Raw genomic sequence first — 19,659 nt, forward strand, 5'->3', positions numbered from 1 at the left:
CGGCTAGTTTTTGTGTGTGTGTTAAGTGTTTGAGGCCCAATCCAAACTCAAGTCCTCCTGGCTCCAGGGGCGGCGCTCTACTCACTGCGCCACCTAGCTGCCCCAGTGACTTGATTATTTTTAAAAACAACTGTTAAGTGTATACTTGGAGAATCCAATTAGGAAATAGAAGATTTACATATAGTTGAAATGAGCAATTTTCTGGGAAATGGTGACATTTAAACTCTTCTAGTGCCTTAGTATTTGATGAGCAGTAGCTCCTTAATGAATATATGCTGAATAAATGAAATGATCATCAGTTATTTATTTTGTTCAGTCACATCAGCCATGTCCAACGCCTTATGACCCCATTTGGGTTTTCTTAGCAAAGATACTAGAGTTGTTTGCCATTTCCTTCTCTAGCTCATTTTACAGATAAGGAAAGGAGGTAAACATAGCTAGTGAGTTTCTGAAGCCAGATTTGAGGTAAATCTTCCTGACTTCAGGCCTAGAACTCTATCTTCCGTGCCACCTAGCTGCCCCATTTATACCTAAGTGTAAATGAAGTGTCTGGGAATAGGTCTTGATCAGATGGAAAGGTATGAGAGATTGGGGAATTTGAGGAATGAAGAGAGAATCCCTATGGAAAGGAGTGGGAGTGGGGATATTGGGGGTGAATGGAACAGGAAAGGTTAGAACAGAAAAACTAGGGAATTAGAAGAGAAACTTCACCTAGTTTACCTCGGGCTCTTGCTAAGGTATGCGAATTACCCAGGTAGCCCCCCATATTAAAGGATGAGACCTTAAAAATGTGGAATGTTCTACACAGGGGTCACTCAGTAAATGTCTGCTGATAATGAAAAAGAATTCCCTTCCTTGATTGGAGAATGTTTTACTATTGATTCAACAACGAATAAGGGGGCTTCTCTGAAATTTATGTTGTGGAGCCTAGAATGTAACATTATGGCTTTGTTTGAATTCATGTGATCCAGGTAAAAAGACATTTAAAATGCCTGGTATAAAATAACTTGTCTTCAGTTGCCATGTATATAAAATTATTATATACTTTTAGTTTCTAGGTACATACTATATCTACAATGATGTTCCATAAGTGTGTGTGCTTGTTTTCACTCACTGAATAAATACTCATTATACACCTACTATATGAATATGTATATATCAGATTTGCCTTGGATATCCTTCGTTATTTCCTATTTATTCTCTTAAATGTTTTATTTATTGTGACCACTCTGTAATTCAAATTTGTTTCTCAGTAAGTTTCTGGGAATGATTCTCTTAACAGGAGACTCTAGTCCAGAGCCTTCTGTTTACTTGTCATTATTTCCTCTTAATCAAAAAGCCTGCTAGAAAGGCCTACGGTAAGAGGGGATTTTTGTGATAATTACACAAAATAGATCGTGTAAATCCCAGTAGAAACAAAACAGCTTTCAGGCAATGTTTAGCAGCATTTGGAATGCTTAGAGAAGAAAATGTCTTTAAGATCTATATGCTATGGCAAAATCCACTGTTTATCCCCTGTCAGTGGTACAGGGAAATAAGATCATTAAGTTCAGGGAAAATAACTATTTTAATTATAAGATCCTTTTGTAGAAGACACAAATCTTCATCTTTTGCTACACAATCTTCGTCTAAGGTTTATTTATGTTTTTTTCTCTATAAGATACAATACTGTAAATGTATAGAGTAGAAAGTTGTCCATGATACCACTCATGAGAATAGCATAATGTGAGAGTAGCAAATGCAATCATAGTCTCACCAAAGATGTAAAGGCATGATTTGTTTTCAACAATGAATGTGCTGTAGACTTTGGACAGGATTTATAAAAGCTACCGTAGCTTGCAAAGCCCTGAACTGCTTGTAATTCATTCATTCATTTATTCATTCAGCAATCATTTGTTAACTGCCTACTGTGTCCTTGAAACACAGTGCCAGTCCTAGAAGAGATACAAAAAGAAGCAGTCCTACTGTGTACTTGAAGCACAGTGCCACTCCTAGAAGAGATACTGAAGATATAAAAAGAGGCAAAAAATAGTACCTGCCAGTATTTTTGCCTCTCTTTGTGCCTTGAGTGCTTAGCACAGTATAAGCACTTCATAAATACTGAATGATTGATGCCAATTAAGACATGGCTCATGATGCCATTGAGCTTAAAATCTGGCAGAAGTCATAAAGAAGTTACATAAATATAGAATTTGTTGTTCAGTTGTGTCCATCTCTTTGAGACTACACTGTGGATGGTCTCATGGACCATCCTGTGGACCATATTGTCCATGGGATTTTCTTGTCAAAGATATTGGAATGGTTTGCCATTTCCTTCTCTAGTGAATTAAGGCAAACAGAGGTTAAGTGATTTACCCAGGATCAAACAGCTAATAAGTATCTTAGGTTAGATTTGAACTCAGGTCTTCCTGACTTCACACTCAGCACTCTATCCACTGAGCTACCCAACTTCCTCCAAGGCAGAGGTTGTGACTTACCCAGGGTCAAACAGCTAATAAGTATGTTAGTTGGATTTGAACTCAGGTCTTTCTGACTTCACACTCAGCATTCTATCCACTGAGCTACCCAACTTCCTCCAAGGCAAACAGAGGTTAAGTGACTTTCCCAGGGTCATACTGTCATACTTAATACATGTCTAAGGCCAGATTTAAACTCAGATCTTCCTGATTCTAGGCCCTATGCTCTATCCACATAGCTCCCTAGCTACCTCTAAATATAGAATATTCAATAATAAATATATTGTATTTGGGCAAGGTTAAAAGAAACAAAGCATTTTTTTACTAGAGAAATTAGTAAAGACTTCAAGGAGAATGTGACATTTGAGATGGAGTTTGAGAAATGAATATGGTTTTTTTTAATGGATATTTTCTTTGAGGGCTATTGGAGGTAGCCTATGACTGCCTTCCTCACAGACTACCCAATGCTATGCCTTTTCAAAGAAGCCACTTATCTCAGATTGCTTCATGTCAAACTATTCTGTGCCTCTCAACTGCTGTGGAAGGTTGTTTAATAATGTGCCTTGCTTGTACATGTCAAAACACCACATGTGATGAAAACCAAATTAGATCTCTTCATACTCCTATGAACTATATCCCCTGACAGTGCTTTACAGTGTGTGCTAGAGAGCATTAGCATTTTAATAGGCCTAGATCTTTGGTGTCCACATGCTGAGAGTCTAGTGAGGGGGTTGGCAACCTATTGCACATGGCAAAGACAGAACATGGACTGGTTTTCAGTGATAGATGTACTGATTGCCAAAACCATGCCCTCACCCCCACCATTTGTGAGAGTTTTCTCATGATTGCTTGCAAGTCTACTTCTCACTACTTCTCACTCTCCCCACCCTCTCCCTGACTTTTAATCAAATAATTGCTATTGGAAAGGACATGTCAATCAATTCCCCTTTGGCTTCACTTAGCATCCCTATGATTATCCAAAATAATATACCCATCCCTGGCTACAAATCCTATATGTTTTAATCTCCTATTAAGATATAAACTGTTAGATCCTTAATTTGGATTCAAATTGCTGTTCTTTCACCGATTGCAATAGAATTCATTAATTTTGTTTTCATATATATGCCCATTATCCTGATCTTAATTAAGCCTTCATAAAAAAAAAAGATATAAACTGTTAGAGAGCAGGAACTGTCTAGTATTTTATTTCTTTGTTTTAGTTTAGTATTTATATCCTCAACTCTTAGTATAGTGCTTTTTCATTAATGTTGAAGTCATTGAATTTATCTTTATAGTTTTTATTTTATTTAGTTTTTAGTGTTTATATCCTCAACTCTTAGTGTAGTGCTTTTTTTTTCATTAATTTTCAAGAGTTGTTGAATAGTAGAAACATAAAGAACCTTGGAGATTCAGTTCAACTCTTCAGTTTTACAAAATAAAGAGACAAGGCCCAGAGATTTATCCATAGTTATACAACCAGCCAAGTCCTGACTCCCAGTCAAGGCTTCTCTTTTCTACAACAGTTCCTCCTCATGTCTTCCCTGTCACTAGTGTGGTATGTTACCAGATTGATTAGAACAGAATCTGGAAGCTATTCAGACATGCTTCAGCAGAGCTGGTACGTAGGAAGGTTTCATCATGGAGGGATAGGCATGGAGAGACAAATGCAGCAGAGCTTTAGGTGGAGATTTAGGCATTTGCCCTTAGGGAAGTCCAGAGGTAGGCATGAAGTAGGTCCCATAGCAAAGATACAGAACACAAAAGTTCAGATAATATGGTGAGCAGGTACTGGTAGAAATTCAGGCAGACAGTCAACATCAGGAAGGTCTTTCAGGAAATCCAAGAGCGTGCTGGAGCCAGCTCCAAACCTCTTGGCAGAGCCAGTGATTAAACTTTCAGTTTGAGGGTTTACACTTCAGAAATCAGCAAATGTTAAAAATCAGAGCTTGATTTATTGTTTTGTTGATTTCTAAATGAGAAAGTTATAGAGAAAATGTCAATAATAAAGATTAAACTTAAAAGTATGGCAGTACAAATATATATGTATATATACACACATGCATATATACATACATATTTTCTGTGCTCTCCACAAAACGTGTGTGTGTGTGTGTGTGTTTCCAGAGAGTAGGTAAATGTGTAAGTATATACTGGTAGGGACCCAAAGAGAGGCTCATGATTTGGGAAAAACACAAAAGTTCTTGAAAAGACTTATGAGAACAAGGCAGGGCTGCTTCCCCAGAGGCACTGAACTAAAAGATAGGGACACCCAGAAAATAGGGCAAGGAATTTAGTTACCGGGTACACTACTAATACTAATTACTATGTAAGGCAATTGCTAAGAATGGCACATGGACTTAGTTCCAGTGATTTTTTTTGACTCTACTTAAAATCTACTAGGACAAGGCAACTAGGTCAAAGTGCAGCTTGATACTGAGCTGTGATTCCATGGGTCTTTACATTTATCCATGCTAGAGACACAGAGGCAAAGCTTTCGTCCTAGCTGTGGATATTGACACAGTCAGATCCTCCTGAATCAAGTTCAGTATTCTATCCAAATACCACACTGCCTCAGGACCCCTTTCAGCTCTTGGTCTATGATCTAGCAATCTAGTTCAACATTGGAGGGTACTCCAGGTATGAAAACATTCTCTATCCATAGGGATCTGCAGCTCTCTATAATCTTGGAGAGTTACTAAGAGGTTAAATGACTTGGCCATGAAGACTCGATGTGTGTCAGGAACAGGATTTGAACCCTTACTACATCGGCAGTCCCCTAACTTCATACTGCTTCTCTTATTTCATCTATTTCATGTGGTTCATATAGGGAGCAGGCAGCCAGAAAAGTGGTGTTTAAAACTGTCTACACACACAAAGTAATTTAACTGAATTGTTTTTAAATGTTGCTTTAACTTAAATTCACTTATACATCTCTGGGGTTGGTTGGAAGTTTTGGATCACCTAAAACCAAACAATAAATATGAATAATAACTAAATTTTTATAATACTTTAAGGTTTACAAAATGCTTTAAAAATATTAGCTCATTTTATCCTGACAACAACCCTAGGAAATAGGTACTCATCCTCATTTTACAAATAAAGAAACTGAGGCATACAGAGGTTAAGTAACTTGTCCAAGAAAAGAGACTGAGGCTGGATTTTAACTCAGTTCTTCCTGACTTCAGGCCCAGTGATCTATTCAGTGTTCCACCTAGCTTCCCGGAGAGAATGTGAATGAAAAGGTTTACTTTTTTTCTCAGTCAGTTGTCTTGACATTGTTTAGTTGCAGCTAAAAGATATGCCAGGATGTTATAGTGGAAGGAGATAGGTCTTTAGAGATAATGGACCAGAGTTCAAGTCCTTATTATGTTTCTTACTAGCTATTTGACCTCAGGCAGCTCTCTCTGGGTTTCCTACCTGTAAAATAATAAGAAGAATTCTTTTCCTGCCTTCCTATCTCAGAAGGCTGCTGTGAGAAAGGTGCTTTGTAAACTTTACGTCCTCATTCAGGTGGGAGGTATATTCCTATTCCTTAAGACCTTGTTGTCTTATCTTTTGACAGATGCCATGCTCCTGGTGGCAGAGAGGCTAGAGGGACCATTCAACATTGAATCAGTAATGGATCCTATCGACGTCAAGATTTCTGAAGCCATCATGAACATGCAAGAAAACAGCATGCAAGTATCAGCAAAGGTCAGTCACTTATGTACCATAACTTAAAAACAAGGTAAATTGACCCCTGCTATCTGGGGGTCAATCATCGTAAATGTTATTACTTTGTTAGTTTTTCCTGTCCAACTGAAAATTTTTAAAAACTCCCAACAAAATGGCATTGAGATTGAGTAGCAATCTTTTAGTTCACAACCACTCAATCATGAAGAAAATTATTGGCTGCTAAAAAGTTTCAGAAAGCCAAAGCGTGTTGACTAATGACTCACAATTGTAAGAGTTTTGGCAGAGCTGAGGTTTTTTTTTTTTTTATCAGAAATGTCTCCACATGCTTACCCTATTTCTCTCTCCAGTAACTTCTAATTATGCCTTCAGCTGGGAGATCCAGGCAGGGATGCCTCATGTTAAGTGTAAATAATTAAACATCCCTGCTAAGGTTCAGGTTGTGACTATAGGTGTACCTCATTTAGTAGAACTTATGGGAACAAGGCTTCTTTATACAAAGTCAGCCATATAAAACTAAACTAAACAAAACCAAACCTCTAAATACATAATATGAAGCAGGAATGCCTGGAGTTAGCCACTAAATTAGAGAAGAAATAAAAACGACTCAGGGAGGGCACAGGTCCTATTTGTCTCCACCCAATTGCAGATAAGTAGGGCCAAGTGTAGAGAATTTTGTAAGGCCTATGAAGTGTCCCTAGCTTCCTCTTTCTATGTTAGTTACAATTCTCCTTCCCCCTCTAAAACTCTACCATATTCCTAGTTTCAAAATATGGAATGAGTTACTTTGTCAATCATTTATGCTAATACCCAGTCACATCAAAATTTCATCTCCATCAGGCAATGCCAATTTTAAAGCCTTTTTCCTTAATTTTGGAATGAAAAGGATTTAGCCTTGTTCAAAGAATCTTAGACATCAGTACACAGTTGGAAAGTCACATCTCTATATTCCTAAGGCCAAACCCAAGGTTTAACCTGTTTTAGTCATTTGGGGGTGGGGAAGAGGGAGGAATTGATGGAAGATGAAGGTTGGCACAGAAGAAACAGTTTATACATCCCTTCCTAATTTTTCTCTAGATCCCTTAAAAAAGGTTACACTCAAGTAGTTCTGGAATCCTCTGGGAAAAGTGAAAGGACATAACAGGATGATCAAGTCTCAGGGCTGGAAGGGACCTCATACAATCTAACCCCTTCATTTTACAGATGACTTTTCCAAATTCACACAGTTTTCCATAGTGGCAGAACTGCGCCTTTAACTAAAATATTCAGGATATCTTTTTTCCTCCAAGGAAGAAGTTGAACCAGATAATCTTTAAGGCCTCATAATTCTAAATCTACCATCCTATGATGTCCCCAGTCCCAGTTCAATGTTCTTTTCATTACATGAGCTGTTAAAAACACCAGCAATCTTTTTCTAGGTAATAGGATTAGGAGGGAGGGTGAGGGAGGGTGTCATTTCCCCATAGGAACGGGAAGAAAAGACTTCTGATAAGAACTACTCTTTTTTTCTAGGTGGAATCTGAGAATTTATTTTCTTGGCAATTCCTGAAATAAAATAGAGAGCTGTCTATTAAGTGAAACACGTAAAACTCCAGCTTAAATAGCCCCTACCTAGCTCCACAGAGAAAAACCTGTCCATTCTCACTGAATGTTAAGTCATCCTGTTTCCTAGTATACCGAGATCTGTCGCTCTTATTTTTTACTAGCTGTTAATCCAGGAATGAAATAATCAATCAAGAAAAAAAATTTAGACACTTTATGCCAGGCACTGTGATGGGGATACAAAAGCAAAACACCAAAATTTCAGACAAAAGAAACCTTTTAATTAAAATTCAGAATTCAACAGGTTGTGATTTTTTTTTTGTTCTAAGGGTTATAATCCTGAATTTTATATTTTGATATTATGCAGAAATCAGTGATTCAGAATTTTTGTATTTTTTCTTCATTTGCTCCCTATGTGATCACAATGTATAATTTTTAAAGAAGTAAACATGAGGGTTTACCCTCTTACTGACTGTAATAACTGGTCCTCGTGAACTTTCAACTCATTTGATAAGACAGAAGCTTTCTCTTTTAAGGGGAAAAAATCCGTTTGATTTAAATCACAGAAATGTTCTATATAAAGGTTGAAAATGTTCTTTAATTTTGGAAATATTTAAATTTACTCTATATATAAGTCATGTGCTTGATACTACTTATTATCTAAAATCAAAATTTTATTTTGTGGCTAAATATGGTCTGTCTGTCTCTCTTCCTTTCTTCCTTTTGGTTTAAAGGAATTCTTACTCAGGATCAATAAATATCCTCAGTAAGTCTGGTGTAGTTGACTTTCAGATTTAAGCACAACATCATTAGCTTCTATTAGTCAAACATTAGGTGAAGCCAGAAACTCTGTAATAATTAGAAACGATAGAGGCATTCTGGGAATTGTAGAGTTTGAAAATTATGGTGGCTTTGGATCCAGGGTGTGATTTAAACTTCTCATTGGAAACTATGATGCTAGTACTTCCTTAGAATGTGGACATTTCACCATTTTATTGAAAAAGTTGCAAAAAAAAAAAATAACTCCTCAAACTTCATTCTGGACAAATAGTGAATTAAAATGCCCCACCTACCTTGAATAAACATAAATGGTATCCAAATAATTCCAGAGTTTCATTATTTCTTTACAAGAGGTTACAGTCCTCCTCTCACATCTTTATAGCATGTTAGCTGAAGGCATTCATTTAATATTTCCCAAACTCTCCAGTTTCAGATCTCAGATCCTGGGTATCTCTGTCCTTTCCCAGCATTGAACACACACACACACACACACACACACACACACACACACACAGAGTTGCCATCATATTAAATGAAATGGACAACCAAATCAGCTCCAGCTCTGCACTGATTACATGAATAAATGAAATCCACAGGTATGTTTATTTATTTGCTTATTCATTCATTCCTAAAATATTTACTGAGCATCCAGTATGCAACAAGGAATTGGTCTAGACACCACAGGAAAACACAAAGAAGACTATGAGATTTCTCCTATCATAGAGTATGTAGTCTAATGGAAGATATGGAGACATATATATATATATATATATATATATATATATATATATGAATGACCAGGTAGAATATTAAAATTCAATAAGAAAGGTAAGACAAAATGCTGTGGGAGTTCAGAGAAGAGAAGTCACTTCCAGATAATTGAAAGACTTCATTTTAACCACCAATACTCACCTTGTCCTGCACTGAACCTGCTGTCAGATCTGTTAGCAGGTAGCAAAATTCTAAATTCAAATTCCAGGCCCCTTTTCTTCCCCTGCAAACCCCTGATTATACATTCTAATAAATGCTTAAATGAATCAAAAGTACAATGTGAAAATGTAATAATTACCTACCCCATATTTTTTTACATCCTCTGGTCGACTTGTGGCATTTGAGATTCATCATAATGCCCCCTAACATTAATTCGAAGCTCAAGTTTTTTTTCTTGCCTATGTATAGAACTTATACATGAATTTAAACACTTTCCCCCCCAAGTTGAAGAGCAATTCATTAACTTGAGGAGGATGGTGCCATGGACAGAGCAGTGGATTTGGAATTAGACCCATGCTCTAATCCCCACTCTGCCCCTTGCTATGTGATTTGGGTCAAGTTAACCTCTCTGAGACTGTTTCCTTATCTATAAAACAAGAGACAATATAACTGTAAGGTAACATGGCATGGGGTATGGGGAGAAGTCTGAGAAGTTGGGAAGCTTGACTTACATGGTTTCAAGCAAGTCATTTAACCTCATGGCTCCCCAGGCAACTCCCTAAGACTATGGGTTTGCAAAGAAGGCAAATCACCTTGGTAGAAGGAGGTTTCTCTTTGGGAGTTCCCTATGAAATGAATTACAGGTCTAGACAAAACATTTTTTTAGAACATTTTTAGAACAAAAAAAAATATTTGCAGTATCTACTTTACAGGATTGTTATAAGGATCAGATAAGATAATGTATATTAAAAAATCTTTTAAACCTTAAAAGCACAATATACATGAAAAATTATCGCTATTAGTGATATTATATACATATGAAAAATATTATCATTATTAGTGATGTAATAGGAAAAGTATTAGAGTAGTAGCCCCAAGACCTGGGTCTTAATCTTAGTTTGGGCAAAGCACCTGCTCTCTCAAGGTCTCAGGTAAAATTGAAGGGACTAATTAAGTGGCATCTGAAGATGATTCCAACTCTAGAACTATATAAGAACTCCTGTTTAACTTTATTTGTGCCATATTTTTTGGAAGCAATTGGGTTTAAGTGACTTGCCCTAAGTCACACAACTACTAAGTGTCTGAGTCCGGATTTAAATTTATGTCCTCCTGACTCCATGGCTGGTGCTCTATCCACTGTGCCACCATTTTTAATTGAAAATCTCCCAGTGCTCTATAAACCTTACAGATATCTACTTCATTGCTGATATTAACCACTCTTAAGAAGGATACAATGTGGATAGATCACTACCTGGAACATATAGAGGGTAATGTATTTAGAAGAAACATAAATCCTCCATCTGTTACCATGAAGCAGTCATTTCAACCACACCCACACGGCCCTCTCTGTCTTCATATTGATCTTCTCTGTTGAAGAACGGCTGTCTTTATTCTCCAATCTTTGTTACCCACCCAGGTCAGGGGAGCTAAATATTTTGAAAGTTTGTTGGGATTTTCGAAGGAGTTGAAATTCTTTTCAAAAGCAATAAATCAGAACTCTCAATTCTGAGCCTGTGATTTTTAAAAGCCTAGATATTTCAGACCTGTTGATGAGTTCCTTCCTCTCCTATCAGGAAGATGAAACTTATCTCACTAAATATAATTCAACTATATTAGGAATAATTTCAAGGCTAATCCAGGGAAAGATTGGTTTGTCAGATATAATCTAAATTAAGGACAAAGACTTATTAAATTCCAACTGAAACTACCCATTCAATTAATACTTATTACAGACAAGGGAAGAGCCTATTACAAAAAAGTATGATGGCTTTCAGGTGCTTAATTTTATCCCGACAGTTCTTGAGCTTCATTTCTTAGACATACTACAGAAACAAAAATCCAAGGACCTAAAATTACAAGAATAGAATTTAGCATTTTTTCTTGTCTAAATATCCAGGTTTCCTGGTACAACATTTAGATCAGGGATGCTTAACCTGGGGTTAATTAATATAAAAATATTTTGATAACTTTATTTCAGTATAATTGATTTCTTTTGTTGTCCTGTGTTTTATTTTATGCATTTAAAAACATCATTTTGGGGCGGCCAGGTAGCACAGCGAGTAAGAGCACCAGCTCCAGTATTGGGATGACCTGAATCAAATCTGAGCTCAGATACTTGGCACCACACCCAGAAATAATAACTGGCTGTATAACCTTGAGCAAGTTACTTAACCCCGATTGCTTAAAAAAAAGACAAAATAAAAAATGTCATTTTGAGAAATAGTCCTTAGGCTTCACCAAATTGCCAAAGGGGTCCATGTTACCAAAAATAATTTTTAAAAAAGACTAAGAGTTTATCTAGAAAGAACCTTTGGGTACTTTCTTTTTTTTTCATTTTTCAAATGCTTAATCAAATGTTTAAAATTTTATATATATATATATACATATATATACATATATTTTTTTTAAACATTTGATCTTAAAACTTTGAATTCCAGATTCATTCCCTTCCTCCCTTGTCACCCACCCTTACTGGGAAGATAAGCAGTTCAGTATAGGTTGTACATATGTAGCTAATGCAAAACATTAACATAGTAGATATATTGTAAAAGACTGACTATATTTCCCCCCCTCCTATCCCACCTCCCACTTGTTCTATTCTCTACTTTGATCCCATCCCTTTTCAAAAGCGGGTGCTTCCAGGGTGGCTAGGAGGCTGAGAGTCAGGAGGACCTGAGTTCGGTTCCACCCTCAGAAACTTAACACACAGACACACACACACATACACACATACACACACACACACACACAACCTAGCTGTGTAACCTTGGGCAAGTTACTTAACCCCAATTGCCCTCCAAAAAGCAAAAAAAAAAAAAAGTGTGTGCTTCCAACTTCCCTCCCCGCCAGTCTGTCCTCCCTTCTATAATCCCCCCTCTCATCCCCTTCCCCCCTACTCTCCTGTAGGGTGAGATACCCTATTTAGTGTGTATGTCATTCCCTCCCTGAGCCAAATTCAATGAGAATAAGGTTGACCCATTCCCTTTTGCCTTCCTATTCTTCCCCTCCATTGTAACTATTTTCCATTGCCTCTTCTTTATGAGATAGTTTACCCCACTCTGTCTCTTCCCATCTCTTCTCATTATATTCCCCTCTCACCTCTTAATTTCACCTTTTAAGTATCGTCCCTTCCTATTAAATTGGTCCTGTGCCCTCTATCTATGTATACCTGTAAACATATATACATATATTTACATATGTATTCATACACCCATATACCCTCCAATATCGACATATATATATATATATATATATATATATATATTTCTATTCCCTTCAACTATTTTCATACTGAGAAAAGTTTCATCAGTTACAATTATCGTTTTTCCATTAGGAATGTTAATAGTTCAACTTTGATAAGTTCCTTATGATTTCTTTTCCCTGTTTACCTTCTCATATGAATGTCAAATTTTCTATTCAACTCTAGTTTTTTCATCAAGAATGATTGAAAGTCCTCTATTCGACTGAATGACCACATTTTTCCCTGCAACGTGATACTCAGTTTTGCTGGGTAGGTGATTCTTGGTTTTAATCCCAGCTCCTTTGCCCTCCAGAATATCATATTCCAAGCCCTTCAATCCCTTGGTGTAGAAGCTGCCAGCTCATGAGTTATCCTGATTGTATTTCCACAATATTAAAAGTGTTTCTTCCTGGCTACTTGTAATATTCTCTCCTTAATCTGGGAATTCTGGAACCTGGATATAATATTCCTAGGAGTTTTCTTTTTGGGATCTTTATCAGGAGGTGATCGGTGGATTCTTTCAACCTCTATTTTGCCCTCTGGTTCTAAAACATCAGGGCAGTTTTCCTTGAGAATTTCTTGGAGGATGATTTCTAGGTTCTTTCTTTGATCATGGCTTTCAGGTAGTCCAATAATTTTTAAATTATCTCTCCTGGATCTATTTTCCAGATCAGTGGTTTTTCCCATGAGATATTTCACATTGACTTCTATTCTTTCATTTGTTTGGATCTGTTTAACAGCATCTTGATTTCTCATAAAGTCATTAGCTTCCATTTGCTCCAATCTAATTCTGAAGGAGTGATCCTCCTCATTGAGCTTTTGAGATTCTTTTTCCATCTGGCAAATTTGGCTTTTTAAGGTATTTTTCTCCTCATTGCTTTTTTGAACCTCTTTTACCATTTGAGTTACTCTGTTTTTTAAGGTGTTATTTTCCTCAGTCAAGCTGTTGACTCTCATTTCATAATTTTCTTGCTTCATTCTCATTTCTCTTCCCAATTTTTCCTCCACTTCTCTTATCTTCTTCTTAAGGTCCTCTATGGCCTGTAACCAGCTTGTATTTTCCTTTGAAGCTTTTGGTGCTGGAGTTCTGACTTCAGTCTTCCTCCTGTTCCATGCTTTAATCCTTTTTGTCCCCAAAATAGGAGTCTAATGTTGGATTCTTCTGTTTGCTTTGCTTCCTTTGCCTGGTCATGTTGCCACTCAATTACTTGACTTTTGGGCTTTTTGCCACAGTAGGACTCTGCCACCAGATAGGGGAGCTTTCATCCCAAATGCTGGGGTTTTCTCAGCTGCTGCAGGTTTTAGTTGGGTGCCCTCTCTGAAGCCTCCACATGCTCTGGCAAGCTGGACACACACCGCAGGACCTCCACCCTAGACCCCAATCCAGATCCAAGCAGGTTAAAGCAAGAGTGATTACCCCTCAGACTGGTTGCTTGGTCCCCCTACACTCTGCAGGCCAGGAGCTGAAGCTGCCACTTGGGGTGGCTGCACAGCTGGCTCCTCAGCAGCTTCTCACCCCAGGGGCAAAAGCCTATGAACTCCCAACTACTGGGTTCTAAAGTCCATACTGCACTGACCTCTCACTTTGTCCTTCGCATCTATGTGTTGATAATTCTGGAAACGGCCACAGCTGCTACTGATCTGGAGTCCCTGCAGCCAAAGGCTGGTCAGGCCCACCCTGGGGCTAAAGCCTTGGGATGGGGCTGGGCTTGGCTCCCAGAGCACTGTACTGGCCAATTCCTCCTGGCCTGCTGGGCTGTCCTCAGCAGGAAGTTAGCTTCTCTGTGTCATTTTGTGTGTTCTGTAGCTCCAAAGTTTGCTCAGAGTCCCCTTTTACATGGGATTGGAGGTGGTGAGAACCAGAGCCACGGGGAGGTCCTGTTTCTACTCTGCCATCTTGACTCCACCCCCAGATATGCCTTTGGATTCTTTCAACAAGAGATACTTTCTCTTCAGCAGAGAAAGTTTCCCCTTTGATTTATGGAGATGGCATCAAAATAGGAAAATAGGATGTTGAAGAGAATTCCAATGCTCAAGAATTTAAAAAGTCCTGGAATCAAGCTGAAATTTAACTGAAAACTGATGTGTATGATTGCTAATAAGAATTGTTTGTTCCACCTCATCTCCAACAAATTCTTTGACTAGCTAGATAGTTGTGTTTGTCCTTAATTTTTGAAAAAAAATCAAGCTAGGAGGGGAAGACTCTCAGGGTTGCTATTCCAAAGAGAAACAGTGATCACTGACATTCACTCTAAGCAGGAAGGCCCAAAATTCAGCCATTAAGTAGAGCTTGGGCAGAGACATATTGTGGTCCAACCTATGAGCTTCAGAATGAACTGGGTTTAAGGTTTTGGGAAGGAAGGAAGGAAGGAAGGAAGGGAGGGAGGGAGGGAGGGAGGGAGGGAGGGAGGAAGGAAGGAAGGAAGGAAGGAAGGAAAGAAGGAGGGAGGGAGGGAGGGATGGATGGATGGATGGATGGATGGATGAATCTAGCCAATGAATCCCAAGTTAAGTGGGCAGCTTCTGGTCATCAAATTGTATTTTGGCCCTTCCTGGCTTAGAGTGAATGTCAGTGGTAACTGTTTCTCTTTGGAATAACAATCCTGAGGGTCTTCCTTTCCCAGCTTGATTTTTTTTTCTAATTAAAGGGGCCATCTCTTGACTCACTCCTTAAAGAGTCCTATTCACTGAATGGTGTTACCTCACTTTAAGTGAGTACCTAAAAAAGGCCTTAGCCTAAAATGGCCAGGGTCTCCCATTGCATCCTGGGCCATCTCCAGTCATCCTGATGAATATCTGGTCACTGGATCCAGATGGCTCTGGAGGAGAAAGTGAGGCTGGTGACCTTGCACAGCCCTCCGTCACTCAAATCAAAGTCAATTGCAAGTCATGTCATCATTTCCCTGATGCCAGGGTCCTCTTAGAAAACAAAGGACAAATACAACCTGTAAGTAGACCGAGCTTCCTGAATATGGATCCATCTAATTGGGTAACTCCATTAGCTAGATACTGGATTGACAAAGGCCTTAGCACAGAATTTCAGTGTCTCTCAAAGAGCTGTGCCCACCCTTGAGCCTAGAGAGAAACTGTTTGACATGATAGGAGCAATCCGGACCATTAGGTTAATGCTGGCCTGCATCTTACCCAATGTAACATTGCTTGTGTCTGTGATTGGTGTCTACTATTGGAAGGCACATTGGAATTATTTCTCACATGCCTCCCTTACTTAAATCCTCTCCTATGACCTGGTATAGATTGAGTGGGAAAAACAAAGAGGACACTCTATATGGCACATGAGATGACAAAACAATGTTTAAAGGTATTTTGAATATAACTTTCAGAAAGCTATGTTCAAAAAAGAATAGTTAACTCCATGTGTTAACTGCAAAATGTTGATGTTATCCCTGAAAGCAATACATTGAATGCATTATTTTTCCATTGAAAGGGGCATCTGGGAGGTCCCAGTATTGATGGAGCAACCCATCTTACTTTGTTGCTATAAAATGAATAAATCAACATAACACTTTAATTCATTTTCATCCTATTTTTTTCCTGCAAATTTAAAAGAAAAAAAAAGAAAGTTAAGCATTTCTACTGTGAAATCTTTTTCTTTGGTTCACTCAAATCCAAAAATTCATGTTCTTGCTGTCAGCTAGTCATTTACACCATTTGATCAGACAACTGGAAGATGGCCAAACATTTGCAAGAATTTTCTGTATTTCATTTCCCTTTTTGTTAGCATCTGTAAAAAAGGACTCTTTCTACTCCCTTCTTGCATAAGATCACACAATATTTAGACTCCAAGTTTTCCATTCCCATATTCCAGCCTAACATAATGGCTTTGTTGTAAAAGATCAAAAAGAATGGTCAAGAAACATATATTTTTAGAAATGCATCCAATTTTTTTTCTTTTGATGACAAAGTCTAAGTCCAGGCTTCATTCCCTCTCTCTCTTAATATTGCAATAGATTTCTAAGTGATCTCCCTGATTCTTCTCTCTTTTCTTTCCATCCATCCTCCACATAGGTGCCAAAATAACCTTCCTTAATTAGCATATAATTCTTCAGTTGGTCCCTGTTTCTCCTAGGTAAAAATACAAATTTCTCAGCTTAGAATTTAAAACCCTACACAATCTATTCATGGCCTAGCTTTCTGGACTTTTTTCTCTGATTTAGCCAAAATAGTCTACCGACTAGTGCCGTGGACATGGCATTCCATTTCTTGTTACATATACAGGCTGTCCCGGATCCACCATGACCAAAATGACTTCTTTCCTCACCTTTGCTCCTTTGAATTTTTAGCTTCCTTCAAGGGTCAGCTAAGATGCTACTTGAATCCTTTCATTTTTTTCTAGTTATTATCCTCAAACTGTCTTTACTTGTCTTATACTTTATGTCCCCCCCCCAGTAAAATGTAAGCTTTCCAAGGTCAAAGACTAATTCTTCTTTCTCATTTCATCTCCAACATCTAGTAAATATTATAGGTGCTTAATAAAAATTCTTTTGAAATAAACCAAATTGAAAATCTCCAACTTTAAAGGACTTTTCCTGAAGCCTTCCTTTGGAGCTCATCACTCAAATGAGTTTAGTTTTAGGGTAAATAATAAGAATTGTAAAGAATTTTAAATTCAATTGAATCTATCCATAAGTATGAAATGAAGTACTTAAAATAATCATAGTGACCCATATTCTGCTCTGAACTAGTGATTCTTCAAAGATCATACCTTCTCCAGAGTCATCTCTCCAAACTCCTGAATCAAATCAATCAACAAATATTTATTTAAATCCTAATAAGCTCCAAGCATTGAGCTAAGTATGAGAAAGATAAAATCAAGAGTCAAATAGCAAGTACTTCTTAAGCAGAATGTAATGGGATCACTTGTGCCTGTCAAGGCATTTGCCTGGGCAAGGAGTAAAGCCACCACTTCATGTGACACAGGCTTGAAGGAGGCTATAGTTGCAGAAAGGATCTCAGTAATGTGAGATAAGAGGAAGGGAGAAAAGGGAGCTCTTAGCAAATGGCCTCAATTTTTCAGTGAAATATGAGGCAAGGTTTCTCAAGGAGCTTACGTTCTCTCTGGGAGACAATATGCACATATGTAGATGCATACAAAATAGGTACAAAATTTGCAAAGGAGATAGTAGTAGCTGAGAGTCAGAAAAGGCATCATGTAATAGAGAAGGCAGTCAGTGAGTCAAGCCTATAGAACACTAAAAATCATTTTCAATTTTTTAATTAAATTTTTTCTATGAAGTTTGGAGTCAAAGGGCATGGGTTCAAATCCTACCAATGCTACTTACTACCTGGTGGACATCAAAGAGCTCCTCACAGATTCTCTGTTTAAAGAGGAGGCTTCATATATATATCAGAATTTCCCACCTGGGCGCCTCTCCACCAGGTCCCTCTGCCCTATCCCTTTTTTAAATTGTGCTGTCTTCCTTTATTAGATTGTGAGGCCTCAAAGACAGAGACCTTGTATCCCCAGCATTTAGCACCATACCTGGAATTTAGTAGGTGCTTAATAAATATTTATCAACTGACTGACATGGGCAAATTACTTGACCTTTCTGAATTTTCCACCTCTAGATTCTTTGATCTGCTGTGTTATTTAGAGTTCTGTAAGTCTATTTCATTGTCGAAAAAATCTACTAATCAAAGATCATGGGAAAATATGTTTTAATTAGCTTCAGAGTCAAAGTGTCTTTTCTCTCTGAAATCCCCAAAGTAAGCTTGGTATAGTTAAATGTAAGTGTTCTCTACCCACCACTTGGGAGGAAATATCAAGGCTCTCTAATGACTAAGGAATGCGAAAACCTTCAAGGAAGAATTATTTTCTCCAGGAAATGGAAAGAATCTATTTTTATTGAAGTGAAGAACTCAGGAAATTTGCTAAGGATCTTATAGATACCCTGGAACCAGCTTTGTGTAGGCATTAGGCATAAATTTTAGAAACCTCAAAACTGACGTAGAAACTGACTTTCTAGAATTAAAGTCAATGAAAAGAAGCCAAAACAAGATCTGATGATTTGACTATATTTAGTTTAGGTCAGAATCCTCTCAGGAGAATTTTGAACTCACAAGGGCCTTCAAATGGCTTTGCCAGGAATCTTGGCCAAGAAGCCATTGTAATCAAACCTTAAGGATCAAAAAGTATGAATCAAACATCTCCACATCCATTTCATTATGGGAAAGGAGGGAGTGGGGCAGGGAGGCCAATTTCTGGGACAGAAGGATAAAATTCTGAAGTCATTTTCCCAAGACCAAAACTTGTGGAAAATTGCCAGTCCAAATAATCAGAAATGAAAGAATGAAATGCCTTGTATGAATATGGTGGAGTTAACAGAAAGAGTCAGAAACAAACTAAGATGAGATACTTTTAAAATGCTCCAGTACTTAGAAAATTTTTCTTAGAATACTATTAGGTGTAGGGGCGGCCAGGTGGCTCAGCAAGTAAGAGTACTGGCTCCAGTGTTGGGATGACCTGGATCAAATCCGGGCTCAGATACTCAGCACCACATCCAGAAATGACTGGCCGTGTAACCTTGAGCAAGTTACTTAACCCCGATTGCTTAAAAAAAAAAAAAAGAATACTATTAGGTGATTACTAGTATGAACCTGAGCCATTTTAAAAACGAATCTTGAAAATGTCTCCAATGTTTTTTTGAGACTGGATACCTCTATCTTGCCAAAACTGAAAGTACATTGGCCACTCACAGGCTTAATCACAATATTGATCAGCATGGGTGTGTTGACCTGCTCAGTTTCTATCCTGGGTAGGTTACCCCTCCTTAGGTAGCCTTATGACCACCCTGTTCAGTCCTGGGGACTCACCATATTGGTGTCAGATTTAGTGTGGACACCTGATCTAAGGCTTCCCTCACTTCAACTCAGTTGCAAAACTCTAGTGATCCACCAGCCTTAGCATCTCTGGCTAATAGACCTGCACCCCAGCCACCACCACCCCCTCTCTCAGCTTGTCATCTGAATCTTAAATAGCCAGTGACAGAACTTTTCAATTTTATTGGCTTTACTGAACTG

General features: G+C 38.0%; 1 protein-coding gene across 3 annotated transcripts in view; it reads left to right on the forward strand.

Moving 5' to 3' along the window:
• Positions 1–19,659, forward strand: part of GPC6 (glypican 6) — a 1,314,810-nt gene that overhangs the window by 1,170,031 nt on the left and 125,120 nt on the right. For all 3 annotated transcript variants that reach the window (XM_069067329.1, XM_069067330.1, XM_069067331.1), the window contains one exon: positions 6,019–6,149. In XM_069067329.1, coding sequence (XP_068923430.1) covers positions 6,019–6,149 — 131 coding nt within the window. The remainder of the gene's footprint in view (positions 1–6,018; positions 6,150–19,659) is intronic.

This window comes from Petaurus breviceps, unplaced genomic scaffold, assembly GCF_028583685.1.
Source record: "Petaurus breviceps papuanus isolate PSGF00001 unplaced genomic scaffold, PetGlider_PUasm1.0 90743, whole genome shotgun sequence".
NCBI classification, from domain to species: domain Eukaryota; kingdom Metazoa; phylum Chordata; class Mammalia; order Diprotodontia; family Petauridae; genus Petaurus; species Petaurus breviceps.